At 34.7% G+C, this 27123-nt stretch overlaps 1 protein-coding gene across 1 annotated transcript in view; it reads left to right on the top strand.

The window, feature by feature from the left end:
* Positions 1-27123, top strand: part of STAT4 (signal transducer and activator of transcription 4) — a 78757-nt gene that overhangs the window by 24913 nt on the left and 26721 nt on the right. The window contains exons 3-5 of the mRNA XM_016217818.2: positions 22666-22764; positions 24804-24896; positions 25809-25887. Coding sequence (XP_016073304.2) covers positions 22666-22764; positions 24804-24896; positions 25809-25887 — 271 coding nt within the window. The remainder of the gene's footprint in view (positions 1-22665; positions 22765-24803; positions 24897-25808; positions 25888-27123) is intronic.

The raw sequence follows: 27123 nt of genomic DNA on the forward strand, positions 1-27123 counted from the left end.
ACTGGCATTTGCCATGGGACCTTGCAGATAGATGGTGTAGTGGTTGGATCCTGGGTGGGAGGTGACAGCTCATATGGGAAACCAGGGCTTTGCTTACTGTGGCGTTTCTCTTGAATGGGGACCCCTGGGAAATGTAATAGTTTATTAAGGGCCATTTAGCATAGCTAGAGTGTTAGCACACCCTGTGGTGATTAGTGAACCAAGTACCCTACCATAGTGAGGAGCCCAAATGAGTCTCCAGAGAGTCTTTCAAGAGACCCTTGTGAGACTTGAAATGCTTGTAAACTTGACCATGTTGAGTTAGGAAGAGAAGATGGCAAAGTTGTTTCCAACATCAGTAGGTTTGCTTAGACAACGTTTCCACCAATGGTGTGTTCCATGAGGAGTATAGATGTGCTGCTGTGTGCACTAGGCCCTCACAGAAATGCAAGGCCAAAGAACAAAGCCAGAGTCACAATTCTAAAAGACCGCATAAAACCAATGGTGGGGATATTTTTGAGAGATGGAGTAGAACATGGGAAATAATAGGATTGAGAAATAAAATGTTTTCAAAAACATTTTAAGAACCACTAGAATGAGAAGAATTCAATGCAACTTAAAAATTAAAGAAGAATAGTTATCATAGAAAGACTTCTGGAGGGGCAGAGAAACCTGGTTTGAGTTACAGGTCAGCCTCTAATAAGGTAAATGACCCCAGGGAAGCCACATCACCTAGAGAGTGGTCAGTTCTCCTGTTTGTGAACTAGTGATTCATAATATAGATCTTACCCAACTGTTTGGAAGAGGGTTGAATGAGATCAGAACGAGGACAAGCTGGACACAGGACTTAGCACATAGTAGGTGTTCAGTAGATCTTTGTTGAATGAATGCCTGAAGGAGGCCTCTTCTTCTTAGCTACACAAATGGAAACCATCATTCTGGTTTCCCTGCTTCTCTTTAAAAATATTTAATCATATTTTATAAGTTTCTATGAAAAGCTGAACAAATTTTCACCAAAACTAATAGACTTTCCTTTCTGCCTCTGTTCTTTATCTGTAAAATGGTGATAATCCCACCTGCCATGAGAACCACACGAAATCAGTGGAAGTGCTCAGTTCACACCATTGCTCACCAAACATCTAAAAACATCTAAAAACCAACCACACCAAAACCAGTAGCAGAAACACACTATTGCATTGCTAATACTTGTCAGTGTGTGAACAATTCAGATAGGTGGAGAGTGTCTTTGACAAATAGAAAAGTAAATAAAGCTAACATTTTGTGATTTTCCATTAGAAACCAAGAGGTTTCTGTTTTTGCCAAATGGGAAAAAAATTTGTCACACATGTAATTTTTTTCCAGTAGTTTAGTAGAAATGGAAAATTCAATTAAGAAAAATGATTTTGTTAGTAAATCTCTATCAAAATTTTAAGGGCACGTACCCATTGTTGTAGGATTTTAGGGGAGTTTCCATTAGTGAATTGTGCTTACTTTGCCTGTGACCTTTGGCTGGTTTTAAACCTGTCAGGCTCACCACAGAATCATGATCCCAGGGTGCAGGCTTGTTCCTTCCCTCTAGCCTCTTCATTTACCCACGTTGTACTGATCATGACCAAAAGATTTTCTTCTTTAAGGAAGAAAAATGCAGCTGCTTAGCTTTGTATAACTTGTGTGCCTGAATGGAAGTGAAATAAGCAATATTTCACCTGTCACTTCTCTTCTTCCCCCACTGCCTCCTCCTCTTCATTTCATATCTGACTTGTTTGTCCTGAACTCTCCAAAATCAGTTTCTGAATCTGTTTCTGAAAGCATCACTACGTGTAAGTGAGAAAGAATGTTTCCAAAAGGACATTTCTCTATAAAGAACAGTGCTGTAACTATCGTTACATTCATAGTTATGTGTTCTACTTCTTTCTAAATAAATTCCCCTGTTTTGTTACCTCTCTGTAAGTTAAACAATAGGATAACCTTTTATTTCACCCTTGGCTTCATGAATTAGAATAGGTTTTAGAGGTCATGGAAATGCCCCTTTTTTGTAAAATGTGGGCACTAATCAACAAAGAAACATTCTATAAAAATTGGGGCCCTTCGATCTATAGAAAATTTGAGACTTCCCCACATAATAAATACTTGCTGAAAAGTTAGAAGTGTTATTGCAATTCTGTTCCTGCAACCATACATTAGAACAGCAGAAAGGGATGGTAATAATCGAAACTGAAAAACAAAGAAATTATGCTTTGAATATTTCCACATAGCCCGGGTAAACTGAAGCCACACTTACTGACCTTAAAAAAACAAAAACAAAAACAACCACATCAAAACCAAAAAGTGGAAACAGAATTTAAAAGTAACAGCATAATGTTTAAGTGCATATATGTCCCTGAATCAGACCACCTGGGTTGAATCCTGGCTCTGATTTTCTACCTGCGTGACTTTAGCAAGTTACTTAATCCCTCTGCACCTCCCTTTCCGTATCTTCCCTATCAAATGGGGGGAACGGTAGTGCTTTGCCCTATATAATTCATGCATAGAGCTTTTTAGCACTCAGAAAACCCTAAATAAATGTTATTTTATAAATATTATCATATCTAGAACTGAGTGTAAATAATATGTTTCTTTAAGATTGGTAGCAGACAGGAGAATTATAAAGAAGAAATTAAAATGATTTGGTGAACGAGAAGGCTTGTCTCTGACACTTCTAAATATTTTTCCTCACTGGGCACTACATAAGAAACAAACACTTATATTTATTTTGTGCTATCACAAGTTTCTACTGATGATGTTAAAGTATAGAAATACTTGAATTCAATAGGCACACCTATCAATATCAAGGTCAGTATCACTTGACTGACAGCTATGGGTGTATCACCAAGCACTGAACATATCACCTCTTCAGATACCAATTTTCTTGCATAGTTTGCTTTATAAAATAACTTTTTCACCTAGAGGATTCCAGGAATGCTCTCTCATAAAAATGATGTATCTCTACAAACTGTACTATTCCTAACAGATCTGGCCTAATTCTAATGCTAGGCACAGCCATGCTGTAATAAGATGCACTCCTATTCTGCCCCTGAAAGATGGATGTTTGCTTTTCCTAAAATGATTTGTTGACTCATACACATTTATTTTATTTTATTTTATTTTTTAGAAATCTCGAATCGGACACTTATTTTTTTCTAAGCAGCTACTAACCTGTGAAAGTTAAACAGAATTAGGCATGTGTTTTGATTTGTCTCCTGCTCTGCCAAGTTGGAAAAGTTCCCAGTACCAAGTGATTTATTTGCCAGCAAAGCCAGAGAAATACAAATGAGACCCCAAGGGTTACAAGTTCTTTTGTAATATCTGTATTCAGTCCCATGGATGGCTAATTATTTTTGTTTTGAGACAGGTTGATAGCAAAATAAAAATGAGGAGAGCTGGAATTCTAACACCACTTCATCCAACTCTTAATGTCACTGATGATTCAATTGAGGCCACAATGCCTCAGTAACAGAAAAGCTGATCAAGGGTCTTTCTCCTGTAGTCCTCACGGCAAACCCCAGTGACACACCCACGATCTCAGACCATCACAAGCCCCCGAGGCTGATGCCAGCACTATCTCAATCCAGAGGTTAGGGGCTACTTATTTTCAGTTTGTGGCTATTAGCAAGGATAATTAAAAAGTATATTTAGAAACCAGCAACAATCCAAATCTAGAAAACTATTTCCATAGGTTGTGGCCTAGCCAGATAATTTAGCAGCATATGCTTATTTAGCATTATGTTGTTGAAGACTATTTAATGACATGGAAAAATAATCCTGATGTGTTATTTACTAAGTGAAAACTATTGAATACACACTTGCATCTCAATTTTATATCATACTACATATATTAGGGGAAAAATAATTTTTAAAAACCTGGAAGTAAATACATGAAAATGTTACCTTTCTGTAATGGATAAAATTGGGGATAATTTTAACTTGTTAAGTATACTTTTCCTGTGTTTTACATATTTTATACAGTGAATATGGATTATATTTATAATCTAAAAGCAAAGAATATTATTTCAAACAATCCAATGTATTATAATCAACTTGAAGAGAAGCGTTGGTAGCTGTAAAGACCATCCTCTTTTTAAAAAGAGCACAGCAGCATGAATATGTTCATAATGTATGTGCCATCCACTCATGACTTTGGCTTGAGTAGGACAGTGCAAAGACTTTGGCTTTTATTTCTAAATGAGAAACCATTGGAAGCTTTTGGTAAAGGAGTGACATGAACCAATTTAGTTTTAACAATATCACTCTGCCTGCCAGTGTGTAGTCAGGCTAAACATGGATGGTTGTGGTAGAGGTGGTGATAAGGGTTGGATTCCAGCTAGTTATCCATCACAGTATTTGATTTTGAAAACTATTCTTCCATAACCTATTATTGATTATATGGGGATTTATAAATGTCATAGATGTGTGTGTGTGTGTGTGTGTGTGTGTGTGTGTGTGTGTGTGTGTGTGTGTTCAGTAGAACTTGTGATAAAACTAAAAAACTTTGGGTAAAACAGGTCTTCTCCTTGAAAATAGTGCAAGTCTGATTTTACCTTTTCTTCTCAAACACCTGCTCCTATATCAACAGTTAATCTGTTTCTATGGAGCCGGATAAGATGGGCCTTTGGGACTGCTCTCTGCCCAGTCACCAGGAGAACCAAGTCTTAGTCCAGGCAGGAGGCTTCAAGCACCAGCCAGGGCCCATCCTTAGTAAAGGTTTCACCAGCAAAATAAGAAAATTGGCAAAGTCAAATTTATTTCTTTTAAAGGATGGTTCTTTATTCTATGACAGTATATATACCCTTTCCAACCATTTGGGATAGGGATGTTTTGTCTTTTAAGAAATGATGATAATGTACATGGTAGTGATTGTGGTTCTTTCTTAAATATATACCTATTTAGCAAAATAAAAACTTTATAACTATATATCAGTCTCCAAAAATTTTACTATTTTGTGGCCCATGAAACCCTCAAGTCTGGAAGACAGCATTAGTCTATAAGCAAAATCTTCACATATACCTATTATGAATCTTTTTTGTGTGTGTAACTAAATAAGAAATGACCTCTAATTCTAAAACTTTGTATCTATAGTACACTTTCATCCTTTCCCAGAAAACAAATGTTACTTGGAACTGAACATGGGTAAAACATAATTCATTAGTTTGATTTCTTTATCATTAAAGTTTTGTTCAGTTAAAACAGAGAGGGTTTTTCTTTGATTATACAAATAATGCATATTAATTATAGGAAGTTGGAATTCAAAAGAATAAAATAATTATTCAGAGTTCTACCATCCAGATTTCAACCACTGTTGATACTTGTATTTTTTTCTATCTTTTAAGATGCATTATAAATAGATGGATGCATTTTTTCCCCCACAAAGTGGAGATTCTATGATTGTTTCTTTAATATATTACATCAAAAAGCTATCACAGCCTGGCCGGGCGTGGTTCAGCGGTTGAGCATCAACCTAGGATCCAGGAGATCACGGTTCGATTCCCGGTCAGGGCACATGCCCGGGTTGCGGGCTCAATCTCCAGTGGGGAGCATGCAGGAAGCAGCCGATCAGTGACTCTCTCTGATGTTTCTATCTCTCCCTTCCTCTCTCTGAAATCAATAAAGATATTTTTTTTAAAAAAAGCTATCACAAATGCTCTGAGATCTCTAAAACTTAGCAACTCATTATTCATAGTCTCAAACCTCGGTTTCTCATCAGATATGTGCAAATGAAACTACATATATTTTAAAGGCTGTGGTGATGAGAAATGTAGGCAAAGTAGGGAAAAACTATATCGATTTCCTAATGTCTGAGAAATTTCTTTCAAGTTGAAATAGACATTAATAGACATTAGAGACATATTAACACCCCAAAAAGACTAATATGGTAAAAATGTTGACAACTGTTTTTTAAAAATAAAATTATGCTTCAGCTTGAAATAAGACCATCCCTATGAGTAAGAGAATTAGGGCTTTCTATTTTTGCTATCAGGGACGCTGATGAGAGATTTAAATTTTTGCACTTCCTTAAATATATGCTTCTTCAGTCTACCATGATGCCTGGAAATCATGCCATTGACTTGGTAACAAGGACTTCATATTTACAATTGTATACAAAAAATATATCCAAACCTCTGGATAAAATACAAAAGAGGGAAAAGCAAATTTACAACATTAAAACCTAAAATGACTGAATAGTTAAATGCCAGAACATGAGTGAAATCTATATCAGTATCAGACAAATAAAACTATAAGGAAAATCAACTTCTCATTCATCTAATGAAGTATTGCCTGAAGATACATTCCTGAGACAGGAAAAAAAATATTCATAAGAGACTGGCAAGCTCACCTTGATGTATTAGAAGACAGCATGCTTTTGAAAATGATCTGTTCCATAGTATGAAGAGTTTCTCAGGAAATCATGTGTATGAAATAGGAGCAGAAATCTAAAAGAGGAAAATAAGTTGAAATGAAAAATTCAATAGGATAGCATGAGAAGAAAGCAGTGGTAACTAAGATAGAAAGGGATTCTAAGAAGAGGAAAAGAAACAGGAATATAATTAAATCTGTATTGGACACAGGAAAGGATAGAATTGATACCATGGAGAATAAATAGGTGATGTGGAAGGCAAACCTAAAGCACACGTGGTGTGAAGTGAGGGAAAATGGCATATAGAAATCAGAGACAGAAGGGCCAACACACAGTTGGTAAAGAGATCAAAACAAATGAAACAAAAATCACAATAAAATATATATTCTACCCCTGGCTGGGTTTGCTCAGTGGTTAGAACATCAGCCCATGAAGCACTGTGGGTTCAGTTCCCAGTCAAGGGCATGTACCTAGGTTGCAGATTCAATCCCGCATGTGGGAGGCAACCAATCTATATGTCTCTCTCACATCGATCTCTCTCCCTTTCTCTCTCTCCCTCCTCCCTTTCCACTGTCTCTGAAAATCGATGATATCTATGGAAAAAATACCCTTGGGTGAAGATTAACAAATATATATATATATATACACACTTTCCTGGGTTGACAAAGAAACCATTTGGATATAGATTTGAGAGGTTTAATGACATTATGTTAAATTCTATATTTTGACATGGGAATTTCAAAAACTTAGCTTTTGCTATGGACACTAAAAATGAGGTTCCAATGGCAATGTCATGCCGCCATGGCATCTTGTGATTGGTGCAAATGAAAACGGTCTAACTAGAAATGGTGCAACTGGGAACTGTGCATAATCCACAGCCCATTCTATCAACGCAGCAGTCCACGGTGAGAGGAAAATGTAGTGAATGTGAGGTTATCCAGCTTGTGAACCACTGGGTATGCAAAAATATTTTTGACAAATTCAATAGTAATTGCTATAAACATGTAAAACTATGTTTATCTTACAAAATAGTGGAGAAGATGAAAGAAGTGTGAACTATATAGCAAGAGACAGGCAAAGGAAATAGAAAACCAGGTGACAAAAGTAAAACCAAATATGTTGAATACAGCAATTAATGTAAGTGGGTTAAGCTCTTGTTAAAAATAAGAAGATTCTCACTTAAAATCAAAACAGAAAATTTAATGAAATGATGCTTCAAGCAACTCCTTAAATGAAGTATTAGAGAGTTAAAAGTAAAAGGTTGGGCAAGGGTACATCAGGCAAATACAGATAAAAAGGAGGTCTGGTCCACTATATATTACATTACAATAACATAATAGTGAAACAGAAATGAGGTCTAATAGCTAACATTTAGTTAGTCCTGAGGACATGGAACATCTCATTTTATCCTCAATAATGGTTATGAGTTTGGTGGACAATGTCAAATTCCAGTCCAAAAGCAACAATCAGGACAAATATTGTATTAAAATAAGAAACAATTTCAAATGAACATATAGCATTCATGGGTCAGTATGTATCAAATAATATTGAATCAAAATGTGAGGTAAAAATTATAAATACAAGAAGAAATGAGAGAAATCAAGTAGTGGTGGGACGCTTTAATACACTTTGCTCGGTTTCTGACATATCATGTATGCAAAAGCATAAATGAACAAGATCTAAATATTATAGTTTAATGAGACTGATTTAACTAAGAATATATCACAGCCTATTAATGTTGAAAAATAAATTTAAATGTCAACAGTGGAGAGTTTATTAAATAAATCAAGTGGGCTATAATAACCATTAAGCAGCTATTAAAATGATATCATGTGTAAATATATACATGGAGAAAAGAAACTAAATGGGCACATCAAAATGTTAATATCGGTTATCTCCAGATCTTATAATTATGGGTGAGTTTTATTTTCTTAGTGATGTTTGCATTTAAAATTTTTTTCAAAGGATATTTTTGCCTCTACAATCAGAGAAAAACATAATTGACCTTTGTTTAATGATTGTGATCTTATGAACATCCCACTTGATTCTCATAACTTAGGAGAAAAAGGCAGAGTACAGATTTTATTGGGGAGGAAATCAAGGCTCAGAGAGGTATAGTGCCTTTTTTTCTTAATGTCATAGTTAATAACAGGGCTAGGGTAAAACCCTGTCTTCCGACCTCAAATCCTGAGGACTTTCCAGTGCATTTTGTGGGGGTAAATCCTGTCTCCACCAAGGCCTTGTTTAAATGCACCTGGTTCAGCATGTCAAGTGATCAAGGCTCTAAGGTAATAAAATATATAAGCTCAGACAGTTTAATAGAGTTTTTTTTTATCTAAGATGATAGGAATTAGAGGTGACTAAATCTGATTAATTAGCTCTAAATGAGCTAGGAACTGAGGGAATGAGATAAATACCATTTTGATGGAAGCTGAAAGTAGAAATAGTCATGGAAGCCAGAACTGACCAACTTAAAGACTCTGGCACCTGAGGGATGAATTTCTCCTAGTTAGTGTCTTTTCTACAGTGACCATAAGAGAAGAAGTCACTTTAAATATAAACATGTTTGTGTGCCTTGCATTTTAGGCCAGCTTAAAGACCACTTTAAAATGTCACTCTGGGTATCTGCAAACCAACATTAAGATTTACATTTTTAGAAGCAGCTCTGGGACCTGGCCTCAAGTTCACAGTTGAGAAAATAGGTCAGTGGGGCACTCACCTTCCATTATTTATGAGCTATTAGCCGTCCTTCAGTTTCCATTTCTCTCAGTAGCTAGAACTAATACTTCCGCTATAGTTCAAATAGATTTCAGATTTTTGTTCAATGGAAAGTATACAGGGCCACTTTGAGGGTTGCTTCGTAAATGTCAACAGTCTTTAGAAAACAGTTTTATTTCTTCACATTGGAATGATTTTTCCACTTCTTGCTTTAGGAGTAGTAATTTTCTAATTTCTGCACAATATGTAAATTAATAAGTTTTTACTAATGGAATTTTTGTTATGATGAAAATAGTTTTTTTATTTTTTCCAATTCTTTAATAATGCATATCTTTGTAAAAACTCAAATGATAAAGTCTAAGAAGAAACTAAAAATCCCCTGAAATTCCACCAAAATGAGATAACCATCATTGACATTTTGGTCACTATCTTTTCACACTTTTACTCCATAAACACTCATATATAATCTACCATAAATTAGATATACGTGCTACTTTTTTATTCCAAACTCATTTTCCCCCTTCTTTTTTCCCTAACTCCATCTATGCCATCACCCCCAAAGACATACTGTTAACAACCAATGTGCACTCTTCCATATCTATATCTGATTAGTTAAATAAAATGGGAAAATGGATGATTTATCTCCATGTATAATATGTGTGTTTTTGGAATTTTATAAATGGGGAATTCAGGATTTTGTCATTTAAAAAATGAAGTTTTGTTAATCATTTCTCTACTTTCCAAATTTTACATCACAGAAATCTCTTGATTTTAATGGCAGCAAATGGCCCATGGAGTGGATGTGTCACAATTTATTGAGCCACACCCTTTAGGTGAGCAAAAGAAAAACCTCCAGTTTTTCTTTCACCACCATAAACAGCACTGTAAGAAACAACCTTGTAATGCATTCTTATGGGCTAGTGCTCTTATTTTTATAGGATTCCTAGAAATAGACTTACTAGTCAAAGATATAAATATTTAAAATTTTAATAGATATTGTCAAATAGTTTCCCAAGTAAGTTGTAAAATTCGCATTTTCATCAGCAGTGTGTATGAGGACCCTCTTCCCCCACATCTCCATTAGCAGTAGGCATTTTCATTCTTACCTACCTGATTGTTGGGAACTAATATCTCTCTTTTTTTACTTTCATTTGCTTTTCTTTGAGTGCTTATTGGTTATTTGGATGTGCCCTTTTGTCAGTTTTCCCATTCACTTTCTTCTATTGGGCCTTCTCATCAATTTCAAATAGTTCTTCTTTATATATTAAAAATACTACTTTAAAAATGTCTTTCATGGTAAGTAATGCTTTCATATGCATTACTGATATTTTTCTCAATCTATGGTTTGTCATTTGGCTTTATGGCATCTTTTTCCATAACTAAAATTATTTAAATGTAGTAAAAATCCATTTCTGGGAGTCCTGGCTTAGTTTAAAGTCTCTGATTATGCACATGTTTACCTGAATTTATTCTAACCTTTAAAAATATTTAAGTCTTTAAGTTACATAGAATTCTTTGTATAGAAATCCAACTTTTTCTTCTGGATTGATAGACATTTATACCAGCAAGATTTTAAAAAATAATCATTTTTTCCCCACCGAACTGAAATACTACCTTTTCATATGTTAATTTTCTTATACAGTAATTTCCCACCACTCTCTGTTATAATCTGGTAACCTGGTTACATGTCAATACTACTGATTTTAATGTGTATTTTGTACTATGTTTACGCTTTACAAATATACTACACTTTATAGTATATTTCAATATCTTATGTGGTCATTCCTCCTTCCCCAATTTGGAGACAATGACAGGGTGGTTAACTGGTTGCTAACATACACTCTGGAGTTAAATTGAATTCTGGCTTCAAGTTAATTAACATCTCTCTATATCAGTTTATCGGTAAAATCAGTCATAGCATTTACCTCAAATAGGTGTTGTGAAGATTAAGTGAAGCAAAACAGAACCTTTAGAAAGTTTTCTGACATCAAGCACTGAAAAATTAATTCACTTTTGTAATTTTCTTAACTGTTGTGCAACATTTCTTCCATATGAACTTTATTGACTCTTTTCTTTGACCCAAACTCTCCAAAAACAACTCTTGAGAGTTCTAACTTCAATTTCATATATATATTCATTTTAGGACAATTTCTATTGTTTATGATACTAAGTCTCACACCCTAGAATTCTATATTTTTTTTTTCTATGTTACTTTTAAATTTTTTGCTATCTCAGACTTTGTTTAAAGTCTTCAATATGACCCTAGTTTAGTTCCTATAAGACTTGCGCCTTTCTTGTTAAATTTATTCTTAAGTTTAAAAAATTATTTACCTTATTATTTTGAATGCAACAGTTTCTCCATTTCCAGTTCTAGGTGGCTTTTGCCATTGTAGACAAAAAGCATGTTATTGTGTTTATTTATTCCAGAATTATTTTATTAGAATCTCGTTTTTTTCTAGATATACAATTATATCATCAACAAGAGAGATGTGTGTATACTTTTTTTACCAATATTTACATTTCATATTTTATTTTCTTGTCTTGTCTAAACACTCTTTAATTATGATGATGTATCCTTGTTATCACAAGAGTAAGGGTGACTAAAGGACCCTACCAGACACCGAATCCTTTACCATTAGTAAAAAATGTGTCAAACTATTCAGAAAGCAGGAAACTCAGAGTATTTATCACCATTGGGGAAACAATTCTCACAGTTCAAGTCTCCCCAATGCAGCCTCACTACCAATGATATTGGTCAACCAGGGCCTTTGAGAAGCCAAGTTGTCATCTCCAGGAGTCTTTCATACCTTGCTGTCCTCTTCCAACTAATCTCAAGACTCAGTTTCATATCTCCTACTGCCAGGGACAAGTGACTAATAAAACTCCAGAAAGAGTTAATGACAGAGGGTGTTACCACCACAGAGATTGAACACTATGCTTTTTCTATTTTTCTCTCGGTCAGGACAGGATTATTGTAATTTATTTATCCTCAGCAAGCATTAGTGAGGTTCCTATCCTTCAAATTTAATCTTGCAGACCAATCTCTGCTTATGAAAGATATAGAGTCTAGACAGGGTATCAAACATAGAAATAAATAATGGAAATGCTGTGTGAAAAGTTTTACAACACAAGTAGGTATCAAGAAGTATGCAGGGTCTGGGATTTTACTGTTTTTTCAAGCTAACAAGTTAACTTGTTATTATTTTATGGGTGCTAGATAAAGACATGAGGCTTCTGGATCAGAGACAAAGACTTTATTATTCACAGCAAAAGCAGTTGTCAGAGCTTCATGCTCATTTGCATTGGTTCCACATTTCTCCCAAGTCCTACAAGGGTGACACAGTGGGTCCATCGTGGTTGCCTGCACACTCACTAGGTTATGTTACAGGAGACAAACATTGAACTTGAGGAATTCACTGCTTTTATAGCTAGTTCCCCTAGGCTGCTCTTTAGCCAGAGGGGAGACATTACCTCATCACTTAGGGTTGCTTGCTGCAAATACAACCCTGAAGAATGGTCAGGGCCTCACATTCTTACCCAGCAAGATCATGTAGGGACACCCAGGGTCCATGGCAAATTGCCTCTCCCAACAGCAAATATAACTGCCAGAGGTATTAAAACCTAAGTCATCTCAAGAAAACTGATTCAGTAATTTTGTAATTAAACACCTGGTCATTTTCTGTTGGTTTGTTGAACTGTTGCAGCTTTCCTGAGGTTCCATAAACAATGGTTAGTCCTTAAACAGACCTATCATTTCCAGGGAAAATAAAATTAAATGCAGTTGTGGCTCAAGGGGTTTGGTTTAATAGAGAAAGAATACATTTTTAAAGACAGTAGTGATTTGGAAAAGTCATCGTTTGTGGAGTGAGATACACCTGGACTTGAAGAGTCCTTTCTTAACTTCTACGTTCTATGACTTGTCACAAATGACACAACCCCTGGGCTTCCTAATATGTACCTTGCAAGCTATTGTCCATATTAAAAACAAAGCTTATAAAGCACCCTGCACATCATAGGTGTTCAGTAAACAGGTTCTATTACTGTTATGCTCAAACATATAAATGACAAGTAAAGTTTGTTAGCATCTACTTTGTTCTCTTCCTGTCGTTTTGAATTAAACAATTCATTTATCTTTTAATTACAAGGCTTTGAATTCCCCAAGAGCATTGAATTAGTTATTATAATGATCTCACTAGGCTCCAACTCTCTTTTTTCTCTTTTCACTTGAATGACAATTTTTCAAAACCAACATCTTTTACAAAAACCTCTGTAAAGAGAAAGATCTGATATGGAGTATATATGTGTAATTTATCACGTCTTGTCTAGTTTTAATCATAAAAGTAACACATGCTTCATTATTTTAAAAAGTCTAACAATACCAAAGAACTGAGGTGAAAGTGTAAAGATCCATCCCACCAATCCCTTTTCCCCAAGGATGATCACTAATGAGATTTTGACATATCCTCTCCCAGGCCTTTTTCTATACATCCAAAGTATAGTATTAGTTATTTTTTTGTCAATATGAATTATGCTCAGGTAAAAGCACTGTATTATTATTCCTAATTACTAGCTTGTGTGGGTTAATTTTTTATTCAAAGCAGCTTTTAATGTAAGTGTGTGCCTGTGAGAATTAGTCCTAAAGAAATGTCGGGAAAGTCCCCACTGTCTAATGTTTTGAAAACCCCAAATACATAATCTTGTTTTTCCTGTAGTTTCTTTTATATTCATGTAAATATATTTACTGGAACACAACTCAATCTTTATTGGCTATATAATTAGTTTTGGTCATTTCTGTGAAACTAATAGGAAGATTTTTATCTTCTGTTTTTATTGATTTACCATTTACGAGCTTTAAATTTAAATCCTAATACCCCCATTAGGCAGTATAGAAAACTCCTTGTATTTATATAGAGTGCTTTACAAATTACAAAGCTCTTCAATTGTCTGGCATGCCCCTCACAATGATTCTATGATGAATGGCAAGTATTATTATTTCAAATGACTAATAGGACAATTAAAGTAATGAAGGTTAAGAAGTGACTTGCCTAAGATCACACAGTGACAGTCACAAGCACAAATCCCTTGATTCTACATGCAAGTAATTCACAGAGCAATTGTCTAGGATGAGTTAAGCCTCCCAGACATAGAACATGGTTAAAGAAATATACTCAGGCCCAGCCAAGTGTCGCTCAGCCATTGAGCATTGACCTAGGATCCAGTAGATTGCAGTTCGATTCCCAGTCAGGGCACATGCCCGAGTTTCGGGCCCAATCCCCAGCAGGGGGAGTGCAGGAAGCAGCCGATCAATAACTCTCTATCATTGATGTTTCTCTCTCTCTCCCCCTCTCCTTTCCTCTCTCTGAAATCAATAAAGATATATTTAAAAAAAAGAAAGAAATATACTCAGAATTTATAGAAGACGTACTTGGTGCCTTTAAGAAGTATTTTCTTTTAATTTAAAAAATAAGTTAAGACAAGCTGTATATACTTGTAACTAATTCTTAGCTAGTTAATTTTAAGATATAGTATCACATTGTTTGCGGGTAGTTTTCATCGCACGCTCTACTACCAATCAACGTAAAACGTATAAATACGTTTCCCGCATACAATGTGGCATTAGTAATATAAATAGGGAATTAATTATTTTTATCCATTGAGCATCTACACCTCACTCCTCTTTTCTCAAGAAAACCTTTGTAGTAATGAGAGAATTTAATGCTAAATGAACAAGAGAGGCAGGCAAGTCTATTAATTTGAATTTGTTCATTCCTGGCAAAAGGAATAGCATAAGAATATGTCAAAACTGTGACTTTAGTAAGACAATTTTTTTGAATAGGGCTAATTTTTTAGAGCAGCCCTAGGTTTATAGAAAAACTGAGTGGAAAGTACAGAGAGTTCCCATAACTTAGCCTCTCCCCACCCCCTGCCAGAGAGTTTCCCCTATTATTAATATCTTGCATTAGTGTGGTGCATTCATTCAAGTTGATGAGCCAATAATATATTATTATTAAATAAAATCTATAGTCTGCATTAGGATACATGCTTCGTGTTACACAGTTCTCTGGGTTTTAACAAATGCATGTCATGTACCCACCGTTACAGTATCATAGAGTCTTTACACTGCCCTGTGCTCCACTTATTTATTGCTCCTTCCCCCCTTAATCCCTGGCAACCACTGATTTTTTTACTGTCTCCATAGTCTTGTCTAAGAGTATGTAGGCTTTTCAGATTGGCTTCTTTCACTTAGTGATATCTTTTTAAATCTCCTCCATGTCTTTGTGTAGCTTGACAGCTTATTTCTTTTTATCATTGAGTAATATTCCATCTTATAGAGGTATCACAGTTTGTTTATACATTCTCCTATTGAGGACATCTTGGTTGCTTCCAAGTTTTAATAATTATGAATAAAGTTGCTATAAACATTTGTATGCTGTTTTTTGTGTGGTTTTTAATTCATTGGGTAAGTACCTAGGAACATGACTGCTGGATTGTATAAGAATATTTTTAGCTTTTTGAGAAACTGCCCACTGTCTTCCAAAGTGACTGTACCATTTGAAAGTTCCTGTTGCTTTGCATCATCACCACCATTTGGTGTTGTCAGTGTTTTGAATTTTAGCCTTTCGAATCAATGTGTAGTGGTATCTCATTGTTGATTTAATTATTATGAAAGACAGTGGCTTTTAAAATCTATTGGACTGACCATTCTACATCTAAATCTGCCCAAGACAACTAGATTAACTCTTCTTTAATTTAGTGTATTTTTTATTTCAGTAGACATATCTTTATGATTCCAGTGAGGAAATATTAGGTTAAAAAAAACAAGCAAACACACAGTAAGAAAAATTGTGTGTTCAGAACAAAGAGAAGGAAACAATAAGAGGCTGAAGCTGAGTCTGTGTTGTCATGTAGAAATTGGCCAGTGTGTTTGACACTGGTAAGGAGCAAGGATAAAAATAATTTAACAACAGTGTTTGGGATAACAAAAGGGGAGACAGCTAGTTGGCAAACAGAAATGTGCAATAGATTGCCAATGAAAATGTGAATGAAACCATTTTACTATGTAATTGGAGACAACAGCTTCATATTCCAGAGATACCATAAAAGGAGAAATATCAACATTTGAATGAAGTATGGTTGCAGGTAGTTTAAAAAAAATGAGAAGTCCAAAATGCCCAAAATAGAAGTTGAGAAAGAGCTGGTATAGCAGAGGCAAGGAGTGCCCTGACCACGCCCCCTTGGGCCTCATCGTTGTTGTTTTGTTGTTGTTGTTGTTATATATATATATGTATATATATGTATATTTTTTTTTTGTTTGTTTGTTCAAAATATTACAGATGTCCTTTTTCTCCCCAATGACCCATTCCACCCCATCCCACCCTCTCTAGTCCCTCTACAAACCATTGTCCGTGTCCTTGGGTTGTGCATATATGCATATAAATTCTTTGGTTAATCTCTCCCCCTCCACCCACCCGCCCCCCTCCATTTCTCTGAGATTCGTTAGTCTGATCTATGCTTCCATGTCATTGAATCTATTTTGTTCATCAGCTTATTAAGTTCTTTAGATTCCACATGTAAGTGAGATCATGTGATGTTTGTCTTTCTCTGCCTGGCTTATTTCGCTTAGCATAATATTCTCCAGGTCCTTCCATACTGTCCCAAAGGGTAGGAGATCCTTCTTCCTTACAGCTGCATAGTATTCCATGGTGTAAATGTCCCACAGCTTTTTATCCACTCATCTACTGATGGGCACTCGGGCTGTTCCCAGATCTTAGCTATTGTAAATTGTGCTGCTATGAACATAGGGGTGCATAGGGCCTCATTGTTTTAATCAGGTGGATTTATAAGTGGCAACATCTGCATCTTTTTGCTTCAGGGCTAATGATGACAAGAGCTGGTGTAAAAATCCTCCATTTCCTGGGGCCCTTAAATTGATAACTCTAAGTCATAGGTCTACACTGGCTCCCAGAATGGCTTGATAACACACCCTTTACTGGATGCCTTCTCTCCCTTGGCTTACTCAGCCACTCCCATAACTGTGTTTTGGGGACCAACTCCCAATTATACGTCTTGCACCAGAATCTTTGTTTCAGGGTTAGCTTCTGGAGGAAGCCAATCTCAGTTGTTGGTTACATGTTTCTTTGGAATCCCACACCCCCGTGGGTGGTTCCTGGTGCTGCTCTCCTTCAAGGCTCTCCTGAAACCTCCACTTCTTTGTCCTGGGGCTCATTCATCTCCTCTTGCAGTTGCTAGGTCACTGCAGCCAGAGAACATCTGGTAAATCCTTCCCAAGGCAAAAGAAATTAATTAAATATAGTGTCAAGTCTCCCTGTGTGTTTGCATTTTAAAGAGGATCCTTGGGAAAAGAACTCAAAGGAGTGACTGTACAGTTGTGAAATTCAGAGTCTGTGCCACCTGAATGGAGGAGATTATTTTAAGCAAGACTTCTCATGTCCTTTATCTCTGACTGGTATTCCTAGGGTCATTTGGGAGAAAAAAAGCAGATGAACTAGTCACTCTTTAGTGACAAGTCAGATTTATAAATTAGATGAAAGGGAAATTTAAATTAGAAAAGGAATTTGAAGGAAAGCCAAGGAATTAGCATAAAGTGGCAGAAAGATTAAAACAGCATATTCATTGATTCCAAGACACATTTTCCCCCACATTTTAACATGCCTGAAATAAAATTGCATCTTCTAATCAATAGCATCTCTTAACTGCTGTCATGAGGTGGCAGTCACAATGCCATTGTCATTGCCAGTGATGTGAAATTGAGTCATAGCTATTTATGTTGTTTGTCACTTCAGTTGAATTATGTGCACTGTTACTACAACACATGTTGAGTTTAACTGTTATTTAAAGTGTCATCAATATAACACTATGATTCAGGATTGAAAGAAATAGTTATGTGTGCAGAATGGAACAAAAACAAATCACCAGGGGATAAATTTTATAATAAGCAAATTATTTGTCACTAGATGGATAACCCTAAATTCCATATTTTCTTGGAAAGCAACAGTAAAGTGCTGTATAGGACATAAGAAGGAGGAAAGATACCCACAGGTAAAAGAAGTTATATTATCTTTCATTACTGAGATTCGTGCAAAAGAATTGCCTATCATACACAAAGCAACAGTGGCAAGAGAAATTGCTAAATTCCGCACAATAGATGGACAAAATCTCAAAACAATAGAAGGCTGGAGTAAACAAATCACGTACTGGGCAGGATTATCATTAAGACATACAATATCCATTTATCAGAAACTTCCTGCTGATTTTGAACACACTGCACTTAACTTCCAGCATGATGCCATTGAAAAAAATTAAAATGTGTTTAATCAAATAGGTAATGCTGGGGAAAGAAGATTGCTTTTCTCTGAGCAGACTAAAATTACACTGTCAATACAAAAGGGTTTTTAAATGGATCAAGAGTATGTATTTGGGTAATCTTATGCCTAACTGCCAATTGCTGAAGTTCCACCCTATTTAATTTAAACTGTAAAACAATGTCTGAGAACAAGAACATCTTCGTTATTGGAAGTGAACCAAAATAGAATGGGTGATGGTTAAGCTGACAGAGGACTGGTTAGAGTGTTCTGGAATAGAAATCTTAGTACTACTATATATTCTAGTTCTCGATCTTACAGACATGTATCTGAACAATTAAATAATAATTTCACCTGAAAGTGTAGTGATGTGATTGTTAATCATGACGGCATGATTAGGTCACTACAACCGCTCAGTGCTTCAGACAACAAACCATGAAGGACCATTTGTAGAAGGAATGGGGGTCCTGGTTATTGTCTAAAAACTTTCTATTGAGAACTTTTGGTAAGGTCAAGAAAGTCAGCATCAAAACTTACAGAATGGAGATAATGGTTGTGCACGCTTTAAATAAATGCTACATCATTGGCATTCTTGATGGCTCAGAGGACATTATTTTATTTTAAAAATATGGATGCTAATAATCTAAGTTCAGAAAAGTTGATTCTAAATATGTGAAGAATTTTCATGTATATTTACCCTTTTCTACGCACAGTACTGATACGTGGTTTTAAATATCTACCTGTTGAAATAAATCAAAAGGATTTTTTCAATAAGCATAAAATAAAATTCTAAGTGATAAAATGAATAATGTCATAGTTGATATTTTTGCTTCCAGGCAAAAAGCATTATAAGAGATTTAGGTCAGTTTATAGCAATGAAAGATTTGACTCATTTGTAATATATAACATGTCTGAATGTTTCTGACAGAACCACAAAGAGAAAATTCACAAAATACATTTTAACATGCCTCTTTCAATAATTGTCAAGATTAATTGGGCAAAACATCAGCAAGGATGCAGAAACTTGAACAACGGAATTAACAAACCTGGGTTAACGAACCTGAGTAAGACATTTGAGCCAACAGCTGCAGGATTCCCATTCTTTACAAGCTCACATGGAACATTTATTCACAAAAGGCCCATATGCTGGGCCACAAAGCAAGTCGCAACAAATTTTAAGTGATTGAAGTAATTCAGAACATCAATTCTGATTAGAATTTTTAAATCTATAAAAAATCAGTTTAAGAAAAAAGATGAATAGAAAATCCCTATATTTGGAAACTGACCAGTACATTTCTAAATAAGTCTTTAGGATGAAAGTGAAATCCTGATAGAAACTAGATGATTAAAAGGGAAGAAAAATTTTATCAGTATTTAACAATCTTATACATATTATGATTTGTATATGCAAATAAATTCAAAAAAATCTACAGATAAATTTTTAGAATAAGAGCTATTACAGATGCATTATTAGAATCAATGAGCTTAGCAAAGTTGAAAAATTCAAAATCAATACATTAAAAAAATCAAATATATTTCTACATACCAGCAAAAATAATTAGGAGAGAAAGATACTATTTATTTCATTATCAAAACTACCAACTACATAGAAATAAACCTGTGAAAAATGTATAAGATCTCTGTGGAAAATTATAATGCTTCATAGAGAAACATTAAAGAAAACCTAAATAAATAAGTTAGAACATAATTATAAAGATACCAAGTCTCCCAAATGTATCTAAAGATTTATTGACGTTCAAATTCTCAACATATTTGTGAGTGTGTGTATAGCCTGACAAGCTGTTTCTAACATTTATATGAAAATGGAAACAAAACCTATACTTGACATCAAACCTTTTCTAAAGTTCTAGTAATTAAGACAGTTTCCTGATAGAGCAGAGATAGACAGAACCGTAAGATGAAATGGGTTCCAGCAGCAAACCCATCCATGTATAGACACTTGATTTATGACAGAGCTGGCCCAACAGAGCCAGTGGTAAAAGAACAGAATGTTCAATAAATACTGTTAGAACTGAGTATCCATATAGAAAAAAGGGAAAGGACCTCTCATTATTAACAAGCTCCATGGGGATTAACATTAAAGGCAAGAGCGTAAGGACTTAGCCCTGGCCAGTGTGGCTCAGTTGGTTAAGCATCATCCCCTGCACCCAGCGAAGGGCTGCCAGTGTGATTCTGGTCAGAGCACACACCCAGGTTACGGTTCAATCCTTGGTCAGGGCGCGTGCAGGAGGCAGCTGGTCTGTGTTCCTCTCTCACTTCGCTGTTTCTCTCCCTATCTCCCTCTGCCTTCCTCTCTCTCTCTCTCAAATAAATAAAAACATTTGAAAAAAAAAGCATACAGACTTAAAAAGATAAAATAGGAAAAAGCTTCCATGACTGCAGGCTAGGGAAAGATATCTTAAATCATAAAAAGCACTAGCCATAAGAGAAGAATTTGACTTCATTAAAATTAAAAACTTCTATTCATTGACACTGAGATAGTGGAAAGACAAGCCACGAGTAGAAGGTATGTGTAATACCTGTACTCCGGAAAGACAGACAGATAGAAAAGGGGAAGTTTTTCTTCCTCTGGTTTTCTCTTCCTTCCCTCCTTCAGCCAACACACACTTGGAGTGGTTGTTTTTTATTTTTGTTGTGTTGTTGCTCTTTTTTTTTTTTTTTTTTAAGGTGTATATGTATGGTAACTACTGAAGGGTGAACATGAGTGCATCTTTGATATTTGCAAAGATAAAAAGTGCTAATCTGGTTTTGAATCTATAGTGATCAATTTTCCATAAGATGTTTTTGTCTCATACATTTAAGTGGGAGACTAAGTTAGGAAAATGCAAAAGGGAAGTGAAAAGATAGCTTGGTTCAAAACAGTGGTGATTTTTTGCTCTTAAAAAAGGAGGAAAATTAGTAATTTAACCTTACAAGACATGGGGAGAAACTGAAGTTGAAACGGAAGGTAAAAGACCTTTAAGTAGGCAAGAAAAATGAAAAAGTGTACACAATGGAGCTGAGAAATGTTGAAAGATGGTATCTGAATGATTAACAAAAAAGAACTCCTGTAACAGTGAGAAAAACAAAGACAAAATGGTGATTCTTGGAAGGTAGATGGAAAAAATCAATGTGAAAATTAACAACAGGAACAAATTTTAACCAGAAAGAATCTGAAATTGTCAGCATGCAGAAATCAGAAATTTGATATTCCTGCTTATAAATAGGATAATTTTAATTTATTTACCTTATGAGTTTCTGTCAATTCGGGTTTTTTTCTTTAGGAATTTTCTGATTTAAGGGGTGGGAAGATTTCTGAAGGTCGTAGAATATGGAAGAGCAGAAACTTGGATACTTGATGTTTACTATAGTTTTACAAATAGAAGTGCTAATTAAATGCATCAGCTAATAAAATTATGACAGCAGTCAAGGCCATACAAATGTTTACAACCAATAACCTCATTTCTTTCCTAGAAAGAACTCTTGGTTTACTTGGCCTACTTTTGTTTAATTTTAATTTTCCACTTTGTAGATTGTTACTTTATTTTTTCTGCTATTGACCTTTTGGCCATTTCATGGATAATTTGCACCCCCTTCAGAGAGGAGGGCAGAGGAAAACTAAATAAATGCATTTGTCTACATGTATTGTTCTTCCTGGAAATCCTGCCATGGAAAAGGTCTAATAACAAAGAAGTTTAATGCTATGACTAAAATGATGATGTTGTTCCTATTAGACTTGTAAACCAAGAAAGCACAGCTACCTATGGGGGCCTGGCAGGTAAGGTAAGTGAGAGCTTGAGACACTCAGTGGTGGACACTAGTGCAAACGTGGATAATACATGCTCCCCTCGAAAGGATTAGAATATTTTAGCTTACACAACATACCTGAGCTAGTCAACATGAACAACACCAGACAGGGACCGAAAGAAGTGCTTTAAGCAAACGATGAAGCACATAATTAACCAGTGAATAGCTGGGACCACCATGGTTCAAATAAGTAACTCTTTCACCTAAAACCTATCCTAAGTCTAAAGTAAAATGATTTTTGAAGACCGAGCAATATGTCTCATAGGAGTCTACAGCCACAATATAAGTTTCTGTGGCTTTATAATAGATTGTTGGAACAAATCCCAAATAATTTCCATATTTATTGGGAGATGATTTTTTATTTGCAAGCAGTAATGTTTCTTCATGATGTATATATATATATATATATATTTAAGCTTTTATGTTGCTTCTGCTCACTTTTTTCAGGGAAAATTTCATGGAAATCCAATGCATGTAGCTGTGGTTATTTCAAATTGTTTAAGAGAAGAGAGGAGAATACTGGCTGCAGCCAACATGCCCATTCAGGTAATATTTTCTGAAATTGTTATCTTGTTATCACCTTGGGTTCAATTTTTCTGATCCAAAAATATCTTCTTGGGAACCAGCTTCTTCTCCCTGTGTTAGTGGTGCCACCATCCTTCTGGTCACTTGTAATCAAGGTCTAGGGTCATCTTTGAGTAAGATCTTCTTCTCTTTCTTTATTGAGATAATTACCAAATTTTTCTAGCTTTTGTTTCTAGAATCTTATCTATACATTCTTTTCGATTTCTACTGGTCACACTCTGGCCCATGGTCTTACAACATTGGTTGTAGAATATAGTAACTACCCCCTTGCTGAATTCCCAGCATTTGTACTCTGCTTCCCTCAGCACATTTATCCTCAAGGACTGGTCTTGCTCAGAACCCTTCAGTAGCTCCTGATTTCCTACACCACAAATCCAAACTACTCCACAAGTAGGGATTTTGTCTTACAGAAACTCCGTAAATATACTTGCTTGTTAATTGCTTGAATGTAATTTGCCCTTCCATATTTTAGATTACATTTTACCCCACTATTCTGAATGAATTCAGAACTTCCATTAAAGACAAGTAGAGGAATCAATGAAATCCTTAATGTATACATTTCAGTTAATCCTTATGTAAAAAAAAGAGTATGTTAGCAATAAAGTTCCCTAATAACATCTTCCATAATTTAGTAATTCACACCACAATATTTATTTTTGAAGGTCTAAGTAAACTCTTTTAACTGTTATAAATTCTCAGGTTTAGCTATCGTCAGGTTATGGTTATTTTGGAAGAAGTATGAAGTTTTAAAAATTTACTACTCTTATTTTTTAGATGAAAAAGAGGATGATATTTTTATTTCATTTAAAATCTAAAGCATAGTAAGTTTATAAAGTAAATATAGTTAGGCTCAATGCTTTCGGGTTAACATTAAGATGTTATTACTAATATATTCTCACATTTATATTCTAAGCTATCCTTCTTTTATGTTCCTCTTGTCTCTCATCATTTTAGTAGATGTGTGTATGTGTGTTGTTCCCTTCAAATCTCAGATATCAATTAAATTAGAAACATTAGTTTATTTGCATAGATGCTAATCAAAGTCACTGTAAATAATCTTCCAGTACCACCTACTAACACAAAGGAAGCACTGGTTTGTAAATTTCAAAGAGGCAGACAAATAATTGAAGCCAAATGAGAGTGAGGGAATTTTATAAAGGTTTACAGTCTGAAGAATTCGGTGTATTTGAAAGAGCACTTGATTGACAGTCAAGGACATGGGTTCCATGTCCTTAGCTAAGTCATCAACGTTTCTAATCATAGCTCCTCACCCAACTGTAATGGGAAGGGGTTGCTGACATCTCTAACTCTCATCTCTAGATGTCTATGTACCTTTATATCAAAGAAACACATTCAACATCAGATTATTACAGTGACCAAGAAAAGGTGCTGGCAGAAGCTGGTTAGCCTTTCTGTTTAACCAGGCTAACATTTTTATATATTCTTTAGTAAACTCCCTTTGTTCTAGCATAAAAATAATTCTCATGCTGTCAGATTCACCTGAATTTAAGTCCAATACTAAATTTAAGTCTAACTTAATGTAGTTTCACTATACTAATTTTTAAATTACATGTATTAGTTTTAGAGAATTTCAAAATATAGGTCTGTTATAACAAGTTCAGAAAATTTTTTACAATAGAATCATCTATAATTTTAGTATTCATGGATAACACACTTATAATATTTTGTTGTGTGTTTTTTCCAATCACATGTACTTGAGTATATATATGTCTATACATATATCCATATATTTATAAATATATATACATATACAAGCAATAGAGATCATAAATAGATGGTGTTTTATAATTTTCTCTATTTTTAGCAATTTGACACTACTTATATATCATTAAGTATTTTTCTACAGCATGGTTTTTAATGGCTATAGAGTATTTCATATCATATTGATCCAAACCTCGGTTCAAAGTATACCAAAGTATACATTCATCATAAACCTGTTTTATCAACATCATTGACATTTCAAGACATTCTTTTTCCAGGGACCTCTGGAGAAATCCTTACAAAGTTCTTCAGTTTCAGAAAGACAGAGGAATGTGGAGCACAAAGTGGCTGCCATTAAAAATAGTGTGCAGGTGAGTGATCTTATAGATACCTAGAAAGGCTAGCTATTGTCCCCATACAAACAACTATGTCCCTTTCTCCTATGTGCCCAAAGTCAGTGCATACAGAAATCACAGGACAATTTGTTAGTCAAGTAAATGTCTCTCACACACTATGTTCATATTAGAAAAGATTTCTTTTGGGGAAGCATTTTAACTTCAATTACTGGAGACTGGGTGTCCCCACCACACTGTTGCTGGGGAGCCATGTGGCCTCAGGCAAGTAAGTTACTTCACATCTATAAACTTTCACTTCTTTATCTGTAAAAGTGAGTATAACTATCACCATAGGATTGTTGTAAGAATTGCAGGAGATGATTATGAAAAGCCCAGGTTTTGACACTTAATACTTGTTATGTCTGAGCTGAAAAGCATCAGCAGGTTTAGAGAAGAGAAAAGTAAGAATCTGAGACAGAAACAGGAGATACTGAGGAAGCATAGTTGTTTTTTCATTCCAAGAAATAGAGAGGGGAAAAAATTCTACTGAATTGTCATAAACTGCAGCAGATTAGGAAGGTGACTTTAAATAAAATGATAATTGGTACATTAATACAGAATTATATGGAACTAAAAGGGGAAAAATGTGCATATTCTCAGGTAAAAATGGATATTAGTAGCATCATTTGGAACTAATTGAGAAGCAAGAGGAAAGACGCTGAAAGATTTCCAATTAGGTAGAGAAAATGCAAGAGCAAATTCAGTCTGGTTCTTCCAGTGTTATTCAACTTTCATGGGAATTAGCTCTTTCTAAGTGTAGGTTCTATATAGTTAGTCTGGGATATTACTGGAAACTGCAAGCACAAAACAGTATGTTTTGAAATATTGATATGTTTCATTGATATGCTTAATATAACAACTAAGAGTATGTTTTCTTTTGTAAAAAAGATAACAGAACAAGACACCAAATATTTAGAAGACCTGCAAGATGAATTTGACTACAGGTATAAAACAATTCAGATGATGGGTAAGTTTTTGTTTCATCTGTAATTCTACTTAGGGACATAAGAGTAACATGACTAGGGTTTCTTCTTTACTGACAGAACTGCTAAATTGATCTGTTTCCCTAAGTAAGTTATTTTTTATTTTAAGGGAGGGTTCAGGAGAAGAATATTTTGCTTCCTCCTTTTCCTCCATATAAATATATATATTTTTATTAACCAATTTTAAGTAAATTATAAAGCTGATGAGGAAACACTTCTACTTTGGCATGCAGCTCCAAAAACTAAATACATTCTCCTATAGAAGCAAAATATCATTATCATAATTAAAAAGGATAATAATAATTGTTTGATATGATCAGGAAATTAATAATATCATCCCTGGGTGAGTTTTTAAAAATATATATTTTTTTATTTATAAAGTAGAAATGTGACTCACTGTAGGAAATTTGGAAAATAGACAAAAGCAATACAAAATAAAAATCACACAAAATTCCACTGTCTACAGATAAATACTGTCAAATGGTAGTATATTTCCTTCCAGCCTTTTCCCTATGTGTTCAAATATCTATTTGCAAAATATTGGGATAATCTTGTACATAGTTTTGTGTGTGGCATTTTAAAGTGTTAAGTATTTCCCCATATCATAAAAAATCTTGAAAACATAATTCCAATAATTATATAAATATCAAAATGTAAGAATACTGAGATTTATTTGACTATCTCTTTGTGGTTAAACACTGAAGTTGTTTATAGTTAGGTGTTTTTTAAAAAATGGAAAGAAAGAATGAGACTGTTTGTTAGGTTTAAGATTTACAAGTAATAAGGGGTTATTTAAAGTATGTTGCAATTAGCGGGACAATTGGAGAAATTCTAATTAGGTCTAGATTAGTTAATGGGATTGTATCAGTGTTAACTTACTGGCTTTGATCATTGTATTATGTTTATGTAAGACATTAGAGGAAGCTGGATGAAGAATATATGGGAACTCTATTACTTTTGCAACTTTTTAAAATTCTAAAATTATTTTAAAATAACTTAAAAACAAATTGGATATAAATCTCTCATTTAAAGAATCATCTTTAACTATTGGAAATATTAGCTTAAAATGTATGTGGAAGGCACTATGGATGACTATGCTCAAACACTTACCTTTTCATCTAAGATTTAAAAGAGAAGATATAGGAAACTTGTTTTTCCTGGCATAGGTGAGAAGTGACATGTTCTTCTGGAAGCACTTCTACTTTGGCATGCAGCTCCAA

The sequence above is a fragment of the Miniopterus natalensis genome, chromosome 8, assembly GCF_054644295.1.
Source record: "Miniopterus natalensis isolate mMinNat1 chromosome 8, mMinNat1.hap1, whole genome shotgun sequence".
Lineage (NCBI taxonomy): Eukaryota > Metazoa > Chordata > Mammalia > Chiroptera > Miniopteridae > Miniopterus > Miniopterus natalensis.